The following is a 16,150-nucleotide window of genomic DNA, read 5'->3' as shown; positions in this document are numbered from 1 at the left end:
TATTTAGTTAGCATAGGCAAAATTTCATTGGAAACGACAAAAGAAAATAAAAAAAAAATTATTTAATCTTAAGAAGTTTTTGCCAGTTTTTTTTTCAGTGTTTTTATTAATACCCAGCATTCGAAGAATGTTGACAGCAAAGGAGTCTCTGTCTCCTTAAGAAAATCTCTTAAGAGTTACAATTCAAATAACTAGCACAAAGCCTTTTACTATGAAAATAGCACATCACTTCTCGCAATCATGCTTTCTCTATTCTTCTGAACTTGACATGATATATGCTATTTTGCCACGCTTTCGTTATCAAGTTACAAATCGTGACGGTAATGTTGAGGTGCTGCACATAATTTATAGTATAAATAAATATTATAACCTAACGGCTCAAGAACATGGATAAAATACATTTCTGTTTTGACTCCAAGTCCTCAATTTCTTCGTCCAGAATTTTATCAAAGGGACGGGGAAATATTTCTCTTTTCTGGGCTTGTCACATTTTAAAATGTTTGCAAACAAACCAAAACTGGGGGATGGGGGCAGTGCCTGGGGCTACCTACACCAACACCCCCCACTCCCCCTGTCTATCTAGGAGCTCGACAGTTGATGATATGCGCATTTGTTACCCGTTTACGAGTCTGCAAATACCACCTCAACCTACACACGTTTCACCTTCATCTCTTCCCATGTTAATTTTTGTCCTAATGGTTGTAATTTTATCGTATTCACACGTACTCTGATGGTTTCTAAAAAACCTGAGGAGCAATACCTATTGGTTTAGGTTACCACATTGTGTTAACTACACCTTAATTAATAGACGTGCACATTTCTGGGCACAGTACGCTTCATCATCATGCACCTCGCCACACAAGATAGACCAAAATAATGCGTGACATGAACGATAAGCTGCATTTCCCGAGGAGATAGAGGCCAATTGTTGTCGGGCTCGAGATGAATACTAGATATATATAAACTGACACGTAGATAACGTGGAAACCTCAAGTGTTGATGCTGTGCGTATGTTTAGGATTTTTTTCTATCTAAAGAGACCTGCAGATGTTTTGACATCTAAATAGAGGCACATAGAACTTACTACTGGTGCTGACCTTACATCGGTTTAGGCTTCTTACAGAATACCCACAAACGACGACACCTGAGATGGCAGGATGATAGCAGACAGAGAGGGGAGCTTAAAAGGATTTTGCACTTTTGGAGTGTAAGTATGATAACATAGAATTTTGCTCAGTTGTGTGTGTGTGTGTGTGTGTGTGTGTGTGTCCACCACCTTAAGCTTACACGCTGCAAACATTGCAAGTAGTACCCTCTACCAGAGCAACAGATTGATTTTTCACAAGATATTCACAGATATGTCTCTAGATAAATAGACAGTAATTTGAAAATTTCTCCATAATATCTGCCACCCTTGTAGAGGGTATGTAAGTAAGACGTCGTATCGTGCATCTTACGGTGGGGATTGGGTAGATTACAGCATATGTTACGACTCACATGGTATTATATACCCTCTACCCGTGTCACAGATTGATTTTTCATAAGATATTCACAGATAGGTCTCTGGTTAAATTATGACACGATTTTCTGCTGCAGTAATATGCACTGGTTAAATTATGACACGATTTTCTGCTGCAGTAATATGCACATAATGAATCTATGGCCCAGATAAAGGGTACATGATATATGTACATTACCTGAGAGCTACAACCTGTTTTTATCAATTACTACACGCTGTTCTGTTAAAATGCTGTGCTTGTGAAGTGGAAAGCAGATAAAAACAAAAGACAGAGATTTAAAAAAAAGCAAAGGGGGGGGGGGGCAGAGGAAACGAGATGAAGGAAATATAAGGGGATACAAGGCACCAAAACCATATCCCTGTAGTTCGTTTACTAGTTCTTTTATTATAATAATTTTTAATTTGTTGATCTACTTGCTTTTTCAATTTGTCGCACTATGTAGGTCTATGCGCTTTCTACGAAGATGTTCTGTGTGTCGAAAATGTTATGCCTGCCTTTCCCTTTTCAGTCATTTGCCCAAACCATGAAGCTACTGTTCAAACTTTCTTTGGCAGCAATAGGCGTCGCTACCGTCTCTCTCATTTTCCTGTCCACCAGATATCAACTCGCGAGAAGGACAGACCTAAAAAATAACAAAAGCAGTTTAAATGAAGGAATAAACAGAAATTCTCAATATTATTCCACTACAGGCGTTCAAAAAGAGGATTTGGTTTTAAGTGAACGCGGGCTGTACGAATACAACAACAAACCTTTTATTTGGATATACTGGGAGGGACATCACCGCCCTGCCTATGTGGATCTCTGTCTGGAGACGCTTTCCTGTCACAATTTTAGAGATTTTAACGTGAAAGTCCTCAATGACACAGAGTTTATCAAAAGTGTAGGGACTGTGCACAAAGCTTACCGGTTTTTACGCATTCACCACCGCTCAGATTACTTCCGTGCTAAAATACTCCACACGTTCGGAGGCGTCTACCTTGATATTGACACCATAGGAATGAAAAGTTATAAAGAACTTGCGGCAAAACTCCCGGATGCCGACGTCGTTGGCGCGAGCTCTCGAGGGAATGTTGACAATCTTCACGTAGGAGACTTGGGTCCCATGAAAGCGGGGACAAAATTGACGATAGAATGGATGGCAAGGATAGACTTAATACTGGACTTACAGCTCAAGAACCTGCGACTTTATTCTGAGGGAAAACTAAAAGAATATCCCGTTCAGTGGTCAGAGATCGTTAATGGAGTTAAGCCTATTTTAGAACGCTTGGTAACTCAGAAAAAGATCAAATATTCAATGCTTGACGGACCCTCGACTTGGACGCAGTACGACGCCAACCAAATGATGGGCTCCGACGAAAATATAACTTCTAAACTTAAAGACACCGAAATTCTTAGTTTAAACAATGCATTGTATCCGCAGAATTTCAAGGAAATGGGAAGAGACGAAATACTGAAATCCAACATAGGAATCGCTCAACTGATAAAATATTCTCTGGAAAAATGCAAGCGATGATTTTCATGAAATTTAAAGTAAAGAAAAATAGCCACAGAAACTTCTGTTTCTTCAAACATGATGATTCCATTTTACATTTTTATATAATTTACACCCTTTGTCCCATTCTTCGTGTTGCATTCTTGTCCCAATATTATGTTTTCATAACGAAAAATAAAAATTATTTTTTAAAACAAATCTGTTTGTTGTTGGGCATAAATAAAATCTTTTTCGGGGAGGTTATACGATAACCCTTTTAGTGGTAACTAGCGACCTGTGGAAATGGAAAAAATGGCTCTGACTATATAATATCAGCCTAGTAAGGATAACCTGTTCGCGGGCACTGGCAGGGTTTTAATATTTCAGAATCACTCTCTCGGTTATTTTTCTTCGATGTCATCGGGTTGTTTACGCAGGTGGTGTCTGTCGGGCCGCTTTGGAAAAAAATCATTCAAAAATGCAAACCATGCGGCTTTAAAGTCTCAGAATCGTCCCTATTATTGAAATGATTGTGCAGTTAAATCATGTATAATGCCGTTAGCTTCACTGTAGCTTTCTTTGGGGAGTTAGTTTCTTTACACTTTTCGAAAGTTAGTTTTGTTATTAGAAGCATCATGGACTCGCAAAGTTTATGCAGAAAATACCCCAAGTTGGTGTGATGCTGTCCCGACTTTCAGTGCATGCTACTCTAGTCTCTTTCATATACTGAAAATTTTTCGCCTTGTTTGGTAATTATTGCACTCTACTAATTTCCATCACTTGACAAACATCTGCATCTGCGAGCGCGATATAACGAAGGGAAATCAAAGTCTAGAGGAAACGTTACTCAGACCTTTCTGTGATACTGTCTTTTTCTTGTTAAATGTTTTACTTCATCAAATTCTAATATTTATATCTCTTTTAAGACAATCTTGTTAAAACAATCAATCTTCGTGTATATATGTGTTTTCAGAGGTTTGCTCGAGGAGGTGAGAAGGGGTGGGAATGAAGGAGGCAGAGGGTGAAACTTATTATTATTATTTTTTTTTTTTTTTTTTGTGCCATTCAGAAAATGAAGACGTACGCGATAACAATGCGATCAACGGCTAAAGCATGTAGTCGGCTGGCTTTGTGAGCCAGTGGGGTAAAATATGTAATGCTTCTTCTCAGTTTATCATTATGCCAAAGAGAATATATTTCGACAACATTTATGTACTGAAATAGAACTTTCACATCTTTGACGCCAGGCATGGTAAAATTATCGATTACAATTTTGTTTAGGCCGGGTCACAAACAATCCCAGAATTACACCGACCGTTGCGGAGCGTATGTGCATTGTTAGACAGGCCGCCAAAAGGACAGACATGTCAAATTAAAAAAAAAGAACGAATAACTGTAGAAATGTATACGAAATAAATAGACCTGTGTTGGTTTGACTTGCCCTATAGATAGCAAGCAGACTGACGACAGGCACTAACTACTGGCAGCTCGTTATTATGGTGGCAATACGGTGTCAGTGATCATACGTATAAAATGTTGACAACGTGTGTATAACTTTCTATTCGTCTATATACACAGGACAGGAGAAAAAAGAAAGATAGTGATGCATAGATAATCAATTATGCAAGTATATTTGTGGAAGAGTTTCGTAATAACAACAACAACAACAATAATAATAATAATAATAATAATATGATTCAAAGAAAGTGGAGCAGGGAAAAAAGGAACAGGAACAATTAAAAATATTCCACACGTTTGCTGATAAACATGTGTCAAATCCTTGCAATTAAAAATATTTTGCAATCCAGGAAAGAAAAAAAAAAGAAACCGAAGAAAAAAATAAGCAGAAAATAAACGCCACTGGGAAGCTGTTAGGCGAAGTGTTTCCACAGTGGCTGGTTTGTGTCAGGCATAAGATCTGAGACCACCCAGTGATTGTGGCGTTTCTCAGGTGAAGACACCTGGACCAGTGCTCGATAATCCACAAATGCTGCGACCTCTCGTGTCAGCCCGTCACTACGAAAACATCACATATCTCCACATTGTCTGTTCCTCCAACCTATTTGGATGAGCTGCGAATGCAATGGAGTAAGCCATTGAAAAGTGGTAGCTCTGATATAATTAACTCACACACACGTGCGTACTCGGGGCTGAGGTTCACTCACCAGTATTATATAGAGTTGTGTTTTCCCTGCGATAGTTATAATGTTTTCCCAGATCGAATCAATGACGGACAACGAGTCCCGAGGAAAGTAGCTGTCAGGCGTTTTTGGGGGGTTTCTGCACGAAACGGGGTTTCTCAGTTTTGCCGTCTTAAACAAACTATTCCAGGAGGTCAAGCATATCTGGAGCTAGGGGTCATCGCCAAGAAGAAAGTATGCTGAAGCTGTCGTTCTTCCACTTCAGCCTCTGTGCAGCGTTAATAGGGCTGTCCGCGCGTGGCGGCGTAGCCCGCTCAGCTGTCAAAATTCGCCAAAAACTGCTCGTGTTTTTATTAGACGGTTTCCGCTGGGACTACGACGACCTCCCCGGACTGCGTGGGTTTCCTCGGATCAAGGAAAAGGGGGCATCGGCCACGTACTTGCGTCCTGTCTTCCCCTCCAGCTCCTACCCGAACTATCAGTCACTGGTAACAGGTAGGAGATAATTGTGGTGACAAATTCAGTGTCAGTGAATGGTGTTCACTTACTGCTACTAATTAATTCTCCCTCTCTTCTGGCTGCTCTATGTGGTAATCAGAATTCACAGCAGCCCTGTAAACCGTTGTTCCGATGTTACTTGTTGTCATGCAGTTATGCGGAGCAAACTTTGACACTGATGCTACTAATTGTCGCTACAAACCATTATTCCTACTTCTAAAAACTTACTACTGTTGTCAACCTTATAATACGGATATATGAATAACTTACTGTTACAAATGCTGTTGGTTTTACTCTAGTATTTATCAACACATGTCATCGCCGTTTCTTCCGCTCACATCAATTACAATAATTTGCTCTACAGTTCGCAAGCACTTCCTACCTCACTATACAGAAAAAAAAAACGTTCCCATTCTTGCAGCGATTTCATGCCAAATTACTTGATATGACGTCTGCAATGAGTCGACCTATTTTAAAACGAAATCGGCAAAGATTGTAAGACGATTCAGTAGCAGATCCAAACGCGGGCCAGATTGTAAAGTCATAACCTGCCAAGCACATTGGTATGTTCCTGTCATCGGAAGTTCGTGTTAGCCTCCGGTCGCAGTAAATTAAACGAATTTGAAGAGAGTAAATGGACAGAAAAATCACTCACACGGAACTCTTTATTTCTTTTTCATTCCCCTTTCTTTAAATCTAAACCAGACTTCGCTTTCTCACGTTTATCGTTAGCTGCATTTTCACGATGACAAATTTGATGGCTTTTTTTCGATAATAATAATGATTATCATTTTACAACTCAATTAAATTTATAAAGACTTCTTGCATACATACATAAAAATATTTATTTGTAAAAGTATGAAAACTTACAGTCAAATTCAAACTCTCAAAAAAGAGCAATTCAATCCTATCAAGTAGGGGCAATGGCACTTCTCTCAGCGCTATATTATAAGTTTATACAGCTCTACGAATACCAGTACATATACCAGTTGGGCAGTGAAATTTCTTTCGTTCTATCAAAATGTAGTAACCGGAAACGCGACTACGTGCGCGTGTCAGAAAGTTTGGACTATTCGCAGGTCATTTCAAAGATCGTTAAATGTTATATTAAATTCGAAAGCTCTGCAGTTTGGACTTGGGTTACGATAACTCAAGCCTCTTCTTAAATGAGAGACGTAGTATTATATAGTATTCGATACCAGAGGGGTGGCGGAAGGGTGAACAATAATATCTTCCAGTATTAGATTAGAGTCATAAAAAAAGATGAAGAAATGTTTGATGTCTTCGTTTGTCCCCATCTGCGTTTCCTTGTCTAAAAAGATATCAGCTTTTCCGAAGTCGACCACTTAAAACATCGAGATTATTTAGCCTTTCTTGCAAAATATGCGAAGAAATAATGTTAGCATGGTGGTGGGGGGGGGGGGGGGGGTGCCGTGGTGCCACTTGTCTTTTTTTTATCTTGCAAACTTCACTGACCTGACTCTAGAGTTGAACTTATTGGCTAAAGTGAATCGACAGTAAATCTGACCCCGTGGAACATGTCAACTGTTTAAAAGGTAATTGCTTCACCCCTCAACTTTTACTTAAAAGAGAGAAAATTGAAATCGTGGAACCGTTCTCCCGTTCGCTGAATGCCCCGTTAATTAAATCATTGGTCCGTCTGCTGACCTCAAGCGTCCACTTTTAGTGCTGGTCGTTTAACCCAACACATTACAACAGAGGTTTATAACTCGTTCCTGATCTAAATCTTTTATTTTTTCTAGTGGAAACGCCAAGTCAGCGACACAGAAAGAGGTTGACTTTTAGCTGTTCAAATATGTTCATTTTCGGAAAGTTTTTACATAGAACAAAATCAGAATTATTAAAAAGGATTTTAAGTATTCTGATTTTATTAATCATAGTGTTTATTGGTTCTAGTAATTTTTACCAAAATGTGCATTTAACAAAAATTGGGGAGACGAAAATGAAAGAAAGTTGTACTGAGCAAAACCATAAGCAATTTTCATTATCAGTTTGAACAAGATCTCTGTAGTTTACAAATGATGTGACATGATTTTGAGATAAATACGGATTGTCTAGAAAAAATGAAGAAGTTTTGAAACCACAAATTTCCAAAGATGCACCCAATATCTTTTTAGGTGCGCACTGGCGTTTCATTTCCCCTCTTGGTGCAGGATACCACGTCGCCTTCCCGAGCCACTTTACTATTGGTGTTCACTGTTTTGTAAAATTACTCATCTTTTTGCCATAAGCATGCTGATCTGTAAGTTAGATTTCTCAACAGGTAGTTAAGAGGTGGAGCTTTCGTCTTTCATCTTTCCCCGGGAACAAAAGAGCATCGTTTTCCACTTGACAATCATCCCCATGTAGTATTACCCACGAACAAAACGGCCTGCAACTGCACTAAGAGTCTCATTACGCACATAGACAATTAGACCCGAGTTTGCTAGACCTTTAAAAATGAGATCCAATATAAGATGTTTTTCTTTCTTGATACCCCGATAAAGAAGTTGAAAAATCACCACCCCTTCTGAAAAACTCATTTAAGTTCTTGACGACCTTCGTCCAGATGCTGGTCGCGTATTTTGATATCATTTATGACTCATTTAAAGAGCATAACAGGAAAGGATTTAATTGACCGAGCTTTTCCGACTGACCGCATATGAAAATATAATTTACGGTTCCGAGTAGTTGAGTTTCATGCGCCCTGTTTTCACAACTGAAGAAATTCATGAATTTCCGCAATCCGCCTGCTTTCATATTAGACCTACAAAAACATGTTTTTGACCTAAAATTAATCTATTTGAAATTACGTTCATTCCATAAAACCTGAACTCATCTCCCTCATCTGTCTCTCTCTCTCTCTCTCTCTCTCTCTCTCTCTCTCAACTGCTTTCTGATTATGTATTATAATTAGGACAATTGCATCTGATGAAATAAATAAATGAATAAATTAATCAGGGCAAAGAACCCATAAAGAAGAGTAACAATTTTCGTTCCCTTGCCAGGTCTCTACGTTGAGAGTCACGGCTTGCTTGGAAACTACGTGTACGACCCGAAATATGCCGAGTATTTCCGGATGGGTCGCTACCCTGCCCAGTACGAGTCACTGTGGTGGGAGGGTGGGGAGCCAGTGTGGATAACAGCTGAAAAACAGGTATGAATACTACACGTGCTTGCACACACACACACGCGCGCGCGCGCGCGCGCGCGCGCGCACTCTGTCAAACACGCACGCACACACATTCTTACTGACTTTTCTTTCGGTCAACTTCGCTGCGTCCCTTCGGGAACGAATTTCAGTTTCTCCTGGAGACTCGCCTCTCTCTCCCCGTCTCCGCCTTTTTTAATAACGCAGTGGTTAAAAGAGCTGCGCCTACAGGGACCTCACACCGACCTCACGGTGCTCAGGGATCATTTGGAAAAAATTCTTACGAATTCTTACGAGAATTGTGCTGTTCTCTCTTATAGATTAGGTGTAGATCTATTCATCCTAAGCTTCAAAGAATACTGGAAACTAGCTTCTGTTGCCAACACGCCTGTCCAGTTCACAGTAACGCATAGCGATGGTGCTGAAAGGGGGGAGAGGGGGGGGGGGGCTGTCCAGTATTCTTTGAAACTCACGGTGGAAAAAGTTTATGTTCACATTAAATCAAGAACAATCATTGTTTCGTTTAAGCTTTTAAATTCAGCGTTTCCGCCTTTAATTTTACAACAGGGTCGTTCCAGTTACCTGTACTTCTGGCCCGGATGTGAGGTGAGCGTGGGGGGCCTCCGACCCACCTTCTGCCTCCCCTACACCACGATGCCCCACCTGGGGGACCTCGATGTCGCCATAGAGGAGAGCTTGAGGCTATTTCAGAACGAGTCGGCAGATTTCATTGGTCTGTTTAATGATAATTTGAATATTTTTGTGCCATAGTTTTTATCTAAATGTTTAAATTATGCCACTGTTCAGTTTTTGTATCTATATACGCCTTACCAGGGAATTATATCGCAGTCTAGGATATAATTCCCTGGTCTTACCTATAAATACTGAGATGGTAACTTTGAAGAGTTACAACCCAGACATTGCATTTACTTGGCGCAACATGGACCTTTATAACAAATTTCGATCTCGTTTTCCATATCTGTATCCATATCCGATTCATTACCACCTCTCGCTTATACGAACCCTGGTGCGTACTCTCAGGTTTCGATGCTTTTTATGAAAGAACTTGTGCTATAAAATGCTTTGATGTCTGGCATATAATACCAATCAACTACAAACACGCCTTCATTTTATTTCAAAAACACATAGGTTTATTTTTACTTTAATGAAAAACTCATTTTGATTGTCAAGTAAATGCCTCTCAATAGCCTGGGAATATGGGAATCAACCGAGATAGCCTAACGGGTTGTGGTTGACACTACGTGACGTCATATGGCTTTAGGAAAGGCGCCAGAACACTCAGAATATGGGGTATAACTTTTTGTATACATGTTTTTAGCGATAAGGGAAATTCAATGTGCTGCAGTGTCGGGAATGTCGACCTAGAAAGTACTACAAATGTAACACGGCAAGCAAAGTGAAGTGAACTTGTCCTGTGGAGAATTCTGTCAGGTTTTACTTGTAAGTCTCCCATTGTGTTTTTATTCTTCTCTTTTCCAAAACTTGATTTTGCGGTAAGTCGTGAGATTTCGGGCTATCTCGGATTATCCCCATTTGTATTAATTATCTTTTCCAGTTAATAGATTTGTTTCAAAATAGTAATTTAAAAGAACAAGACCGCCAACAGGACAGTGTCTCTGTTATTCTACAGGTATCTACGTAGAGTTACCGGACAAATTCGGTCACAAGTTCGGTCCCGACACCCAGGAAGTTCAGGAACTCATATACCAGCTGGATGCCAGGTACCTTGAAAGGGGTGGGAGGGCGCGGGCTTATCAGTTTTTTTTTTTTTTTTTTTCGATTTCATTATTCATTCACTTATCTACCTGTTTATATATTTATCTCTTTATTCATCCATACATTTTTGACAAAGGTTTTACCCTTATTATGATCTAGAACTCAATAGATGAATTTCTGTGACGCGCTCAGCGGCGGCATTAATTTTGATTAGAAATTAAATATTTGGTGATATATATATCATTGGATTTCAAAACCTTCACATAAGATAAAGTCAGATTTATTAACATATGCGGTCTGTAAAATATATTTTAGGTTTGACTACCTGCATCAAGAGCTGGAAGACAGATTCATGTCTGATGACGTCAATATCATGCTGATGTCAGATCACGGTATGACATCAGTATCTGTGCCAGAGCACGTGTTAGATATACGTCACCACGTGTCGTACTTTGACCTGGAGAGGACAGTGGGGGCGGGGGCGGTGACGGGGGTGTGGCCAGCTCAGAATAAAACTCTGCAGGTAGGTATGGTTTTGCGCGGTATTATTTCAATAAGTCTTCTCATAATGAAAAAAATCTATATACTACTACTATCACTTATAATAATAATAATAATAATAATAATAATAATAATAATAATAATACACTGCATGTAAAAACGCACCTGAAAACTTTTTTTTTCGTTTTTTATTAAAAGGTACTGCACGCACTATCAATAGAGGAACATTGGTCAGCATACCTAAGAGAGGAAATCCCCGATAGATGGCACTACAAGCACCACTATCGTGCCCCACCCATTCTCCTTGTGGCGGATCCCGGATATTATATCTTAACGGCAAGTTCCCATTTTTTTTATTTGCGGGTCCATTAGACTGACATTGGCTTTTCCATTTTAATTTCAAATAACATCAACATTCTTGTAAATGATTTAATTATACCGCGTCTGATATTTAACAATGTGGCTGTCAAATTCTAATTGAAGTTTTATACATAAGGCATTTTGTAAGAGAGAATCATACTGTAATTTTTTCTATCGCGCTCAATTACCAAAACCAAACACAGAAAATCCGCATAGTAAATCAAACACCGGCGGCCGTAAATCATGCCACATTTTTCCTGCAGTTTTCCAGCCGTAGCGTTGGAGTGTATTCTGACACCGGACTACCAGAACAGGGCTGGCATGGTTATGACAACTTTGACATAGACATGCAAGGAATTTTTGCAGCATATGGACCGGGTGAGAAAGGAATCTGCTCCAATATTGCGGTTTTCACGACTTATTCTAATAAAGCGTAGAGATGCGTTTGTTGTTCTGTTTACACTTACGTACTCACATTCAAGAAATTCAATATAATTGAAATAACCAACCAAATTTATCGACAATGAAACGCTGCTCTAGTCGCACGTGAAATAATAAACGTGGCTTCGTCATTTGAAAAAAACTTGTAAATGTTTCGTTTATATAAAGAAACAATAGCAAAATAACCTTGAACATTTCAACACAGACTTCACAAATATAAGCAAAAAATATGTCTTCTTTCCAGCCTTTCGCCCCGGTGCGCAGACGACCGTTGTTGAAGCGGTGGACATGTACCAACTGATGTGTAAAGTGCTAGACGTGACACCCTCACCACACCATAACGGCACGTGGGCTAACGTGGAGCCGTTTTTAAAAAATGAAGTCCCCTACTTCACCGCACAAGAAGAGGCTAATACAGCCAGCGTGAAATCCATTGCACCCAGTGTTGTGATCATAGTTATTGTGAATAATAACTATGAACCTTGATTAAAGTGAAAGATGTAGATTAATTAATTTTTCATAAGTCTATATGTTGCATAATGTGTTTTAACATTATGAAGAAAGAAAATGTTTCTACAGAACATCTATTTTGTAAAATAGTATTGATGTTAGGGCACACGATGTTGAATATTATCAGACATAAACAATGACGCTTGTTATTGTATAACATCTATATATTTCTACTGCTATTAGCACATTTCAAATAATCTATCAAGACCGATTTTTGTACGAAAATATAGTCAAATGGCAATAAATGAATTATCAATGACATATTATTGAATAATTGCATGTAAAATGGAATGTATTTTCACTTAAAAGAATGGGTTATATCAGTTATAAGAGAAACGAGTATTAGTACAGAACATTTTACTGCAAATTAAAATGCCTCAGACATTAAGGGACAGGAAAATTTGTTTGATTAATGCATTAATTCAAGTTAAAGTGATGCTCACATTAGATCTTAATATAATAATATTTTAAAAAATTGCTCCATAATGCTTGTCCCAGATAAATCACATCTTGAGGTAACAGGTGATAATTTATATAGAGTCTATATTAATTTATAGCAGAAAACACTGCTTCTGGATTAACATAATCTACTGTTTTCCAATCTGGAAAAATCATCCCAATGTCAGAGACTATGCCTTCCAGTTGCTGCCATAACCGCTCTGCCAAAAACTTTGAGCCAGCCGCCGAGAAGTGCAAACCATCATTTAGAAATGACTTCCAACTCTGAAAAAAAAAATCAATGAAAATTCAAATGAATAATGACTTTTTTAATTCTAATCTGTTCATTGATGATGAAATATTTCAGTAGGTGTAATAACATTGGTCATGACTATAAAAAACATCTGTCATGTGCCTCCATCCACTGTGCAATTGTGCTAGATGTGACAATTAAATATCCAAAAATACATTGTTGTGCCTTTGCCCAAGCTCTACTGCACATCATGTCACTGTGTTAGAGAAGTCCATTGAGTCTGTTAGGCTCTTTGGTTGTATTAGGTGCACTTTTAGTGCATGCAACATTGTGATACTTACGTCTCCTTCTGCGCCTGCCTTCAGCATATCAGTATATAGGTCCACAAACCCTGTACCATGAGATTTGTGAACTGACTCACAAGCTTTAGCATACAGGGCTGTCTGCTCTTGAGACTTAGACTGCGGACGACCTAAAAAGTGATTATCTAATATTTAATACACTTGTATTGGGTGTCTATGAAAGTTAATCAACTCTATAGGTAACACTTATATTACAACATTTAGGATTGTATCACAGATATTTTGTAGCATCTGTCTTACATCATTATAGGGGGAGAGAAGATCCAACACCCCCCTGGGTTTCAATTTGTGGTCCTCACCCACCCTCAGCAGGGGTTACAGTTAGTGGGTCCTGACTTACCCTCAGCATCCATTCTCTCTTTCCAGTGTTGTTCATCACAAGGGGGAGGTCCTATTAGGATAATTCTATTACTCCCCAAGCCACAGCTCTGAAATCATGTACCACAGAATCTGGGTTAAACTCATACTTCAACTTTTTTCTTATCTTTTTTTTTCTTTTTTATTTAATTTCATTTTTTGAAAGATTTTCCACCAGCTGGTATCTTTAAAGTCTGCCAAAGCTTACTTTGACAACATGTGCCAAATTTTCAATATTAACAATACATTTTCACACCAAGAGGTCAAATAAAAAAATTGACTTTCCATCAGAAGACCGATGGCCGTTGATGTGATCTCTTGATGTTCTCATCAGAGCAATAAGTACCCTGTTCCTCCCATTTACATATACAAAATTTTATTAGCCCTAAGGTCAATGATTTCCAGGGTGAAAATAATCTTCTGAAGCTATATTTCCCTACCTTGAGATAAGTAATCATTGAAGACAAATTATCTTGGTACTCCTCCAGCGGGACATGTTGATGAGGATTCAAATCTTTCAGCACAGAGTCATTGGCGCCAAAGAATATCACCATGGCAGCAATGTCATTGGCTGTTTCCTTGGTAACCAGTTTTGGTAACATGAGGCGGGCCCATCTTGTGTTGTACCCTGAGTATCCCCTGTTGATGACATCACATCTCCTAGAATGTAAAAGATCCATGTTTATTACATTGAAATAAGAAAATCATTGGACCAAGGCTTGAAGTATGTTCATGATGATGTTCACCATTCGACTCCTTGGGTGCCACATAGTAGTTGCTGATCTAAACAAGATCTCATTAAAATGTTTTGATTTTTTATATTTCATAACTTTTGACTTCCAGTGGACTTAAAGGTTGCAAATTCTAAATTCAGACGATCTTTAATGCTTTAAGAAAAGGCAACACAGTCTGCTTCTTTAAGTTCTTATATATCTAATGGCAGATGTACATGGAAGGTATGCTGTGTGCCTACCAGCCTAATTGCAATCACTTCAGTTGAGTCATATACTCAGTAAAACAAAGTAATAAACATCAAACTGAAACAGACCTTGCAGATCGCCCTACCTTTGAAGCTTATCAGCTATTACAGACACCCAGCAGCCGTCCTCACTGTAGCCAAACTGTAAAGAAAACATATACACTAGTAACTTCTTACAGTCTACAACTCTCATTTCTGAAGATTTCTCACCTCTAAGTCTCATGTTTTCAATTTCCTTGCTGCCCATACTTCAAATTCATTTTTAAGGTTGTTTTAACATGCCTATTACTAGGGTAACAGCTGGGTTTTATTTGCAACCATCAGATCTAATAGTAGCCTTTTTTCATAATTTTGTTTAAAAACACTGAACTGATTTTGATAGTTTATTTAAATTATTGTTTTTTTAAGTATGGTAACGGTATTTTAAAGTTAGATGACAGAATGAACTGCAGCAGAATTAAAAGTATTTCATTACTGGTAGTTTCCCCGTAGTTCTGCACATGCAGATAAACTATACTCGACATACTATACCTGTGTTGAAGAACTGCCAAAAAGAAGCACTTTAGACACACTTACAGCCATAGTCAATGTAAAATATCTATTTGGATACTTTCTTTAAGAAATCTGCTTTCACCATGTGTCTTTTGCCCTGCAAACTGTGCACTGATACTGCACAAAACCAGTAGTAGTGCAGCAAGACAAACCACCAAACACACTTTTCAACCAGCGTGAAACATTTATGCACAAATCAGAAGCAAATATAAATTGCTGCTACTAATTTTAGCGGATTTTATGTTGATTTTTATACCTTCTTTGAATGAAATAAAAATTCAATTTAGATTTAGAATTTGAATTTAAACCATGACGTAAGTTATTCCTTTCTACTGAAGTTTTGGAAACCTCCCCGCAATGAAGTGAAACTGATTGAAAAAGCGTCGATAGCTACTTACTGCAGTTAGCAATTGTGGATTTTGTCACAGTCTTCAGCCTCGATCCGACCTGCAACTTTCGAGGCCAGATGTGACGTGATATATACAAATGGCGTGTGTTTATAGGCTTGATTGCATTCTTAATTGTAACACAAGTTGGAAACAGGTGTGCCGAAACGTACGTCACTTCTGCTAGTTTCATTTTAACGCACTGGACAGATTGACGACTCGATACTATACCTGCGTTAAAGAATCTCCAAACAGAAGCACTCTCGGCACATTTATGGCCATATTTAACGTGAAATATCTAGTAGGCTATTTTCTTTTAACAAAACTACATGTATATCTTCTTCGCATGTGTCTTTCGCGCGGCACAACTATGCACCGATACTGCCCTGAACCAAGCGCAGCAAGACAGACCACCGAGCACTCTTTTCATTGCATTGGTAGCGAACGTATATTTATTCTATTGAATGTTTCAACGGATTTTATATGTTGTTAA

At 38.6% G+C, this 16,150-nt stretch overlaps 2 protein-coding genes across 4 annotated transcripts; one reads left to right on the top strand and one right to left on the bottom strand.

The window, feature by feature from the left end:
* The first annotated feature begins 942 nt into the window (after positions 1 to 942).
* Positions 943 to 12,589, top strand: LOC106153109 (glycerophosphocholine cholinephosphodiesterase ENPP6-like). 2 transcript variants are annotated; one of them, XM_087017067.1, is made up of 8 exons: positions 943 to 1,207; positions 8,639 to 8,787; positions 9,349 to 9,514; positions 10,433 to 10,523; positions 10,834 to 11,041; positions 11,218 to 11,355; positions 11,643 to 11,757; positions 12,065 to 12,589. In XM_087017067.1, the coding sequence occupies exons 2-8, from the start codon at positions 8,710 to 8,712 to the stop codon at positions 12,304 to 12,306; spliced, it is 1,038 nt and encodes a 345-aa protein (XP_086873193.1). In that variant the 5' UTR covers positions 943 to 1,207; positions 8,639 to 8,709; the 3' UTR covers positions 12,307 to 12,589. The 2 variants fall into 2 exon arrangements, with proteins under 2 accessions (XP_086873193.1, XP_013382373.2); XM_013526919.3 differs by lacking the exon at positions 943 to 1,207 and adding an exon at positions 4,815 to 5,627.
* On the bottom strand, positions 12,474 to 16,047 carry LOC106160861 (isoamyl acetate-hydrolyzing esterase 1 homolog). Of its 2 annotated transcripts, none has more exons than XM_013537628.2 (6): positions 15,889 to 16,047; positions 14,806 to 14,861; positions 14,181 to 14,400; positions 13,724 to 13,811; positions 13,363 to 13,493; positions 12,474 to 13,053 (listed from the first exon to the last, which is right to left on the bottom strand). In XM_013537628.2, exons 1-6 carry the CDS (start codon positions 15,937 to 15,939, stop codon positions 12,877 to 12,879), a joined length of 723 nt encoding a protein of 240 aa, XP_013393082.2. In that variant the 5' UTR covers positions 15,940 to 16,047; the 3' UTR covers positions 12,474 to 12,876. The 2 variants fall into 2 exon arrangements, with proteins under 2 accessions (XP_013393082.2, XP_013393083.2); XM_013537629.2 differs by lacking the exon at positions 15,889 to 16,047 and adding an exon at positions 15,251 to 15,467.
* Between the last annotated feature and the right edge of the window lie 103 nt (positions 16,048 to 16,150).

The sequence above is a fragment of the Lingula anatina genome, chromosome 7, assembly GCF_051362555.1.
Source record: "Lingula anatina isolate TDL-2025a chromosome 7, LinAna3.0, whole genome shotgun sequence".
Classification (NCBI taxonomy): Eukaryota; Metazoa; Brachiopoda; class Lingulata; order Lingulida; family Lingulidae; genus Lingula; species Lingula anatina.
This window is presented reverse-complemented; position numbering and strand designations above follow the sequence as displayed.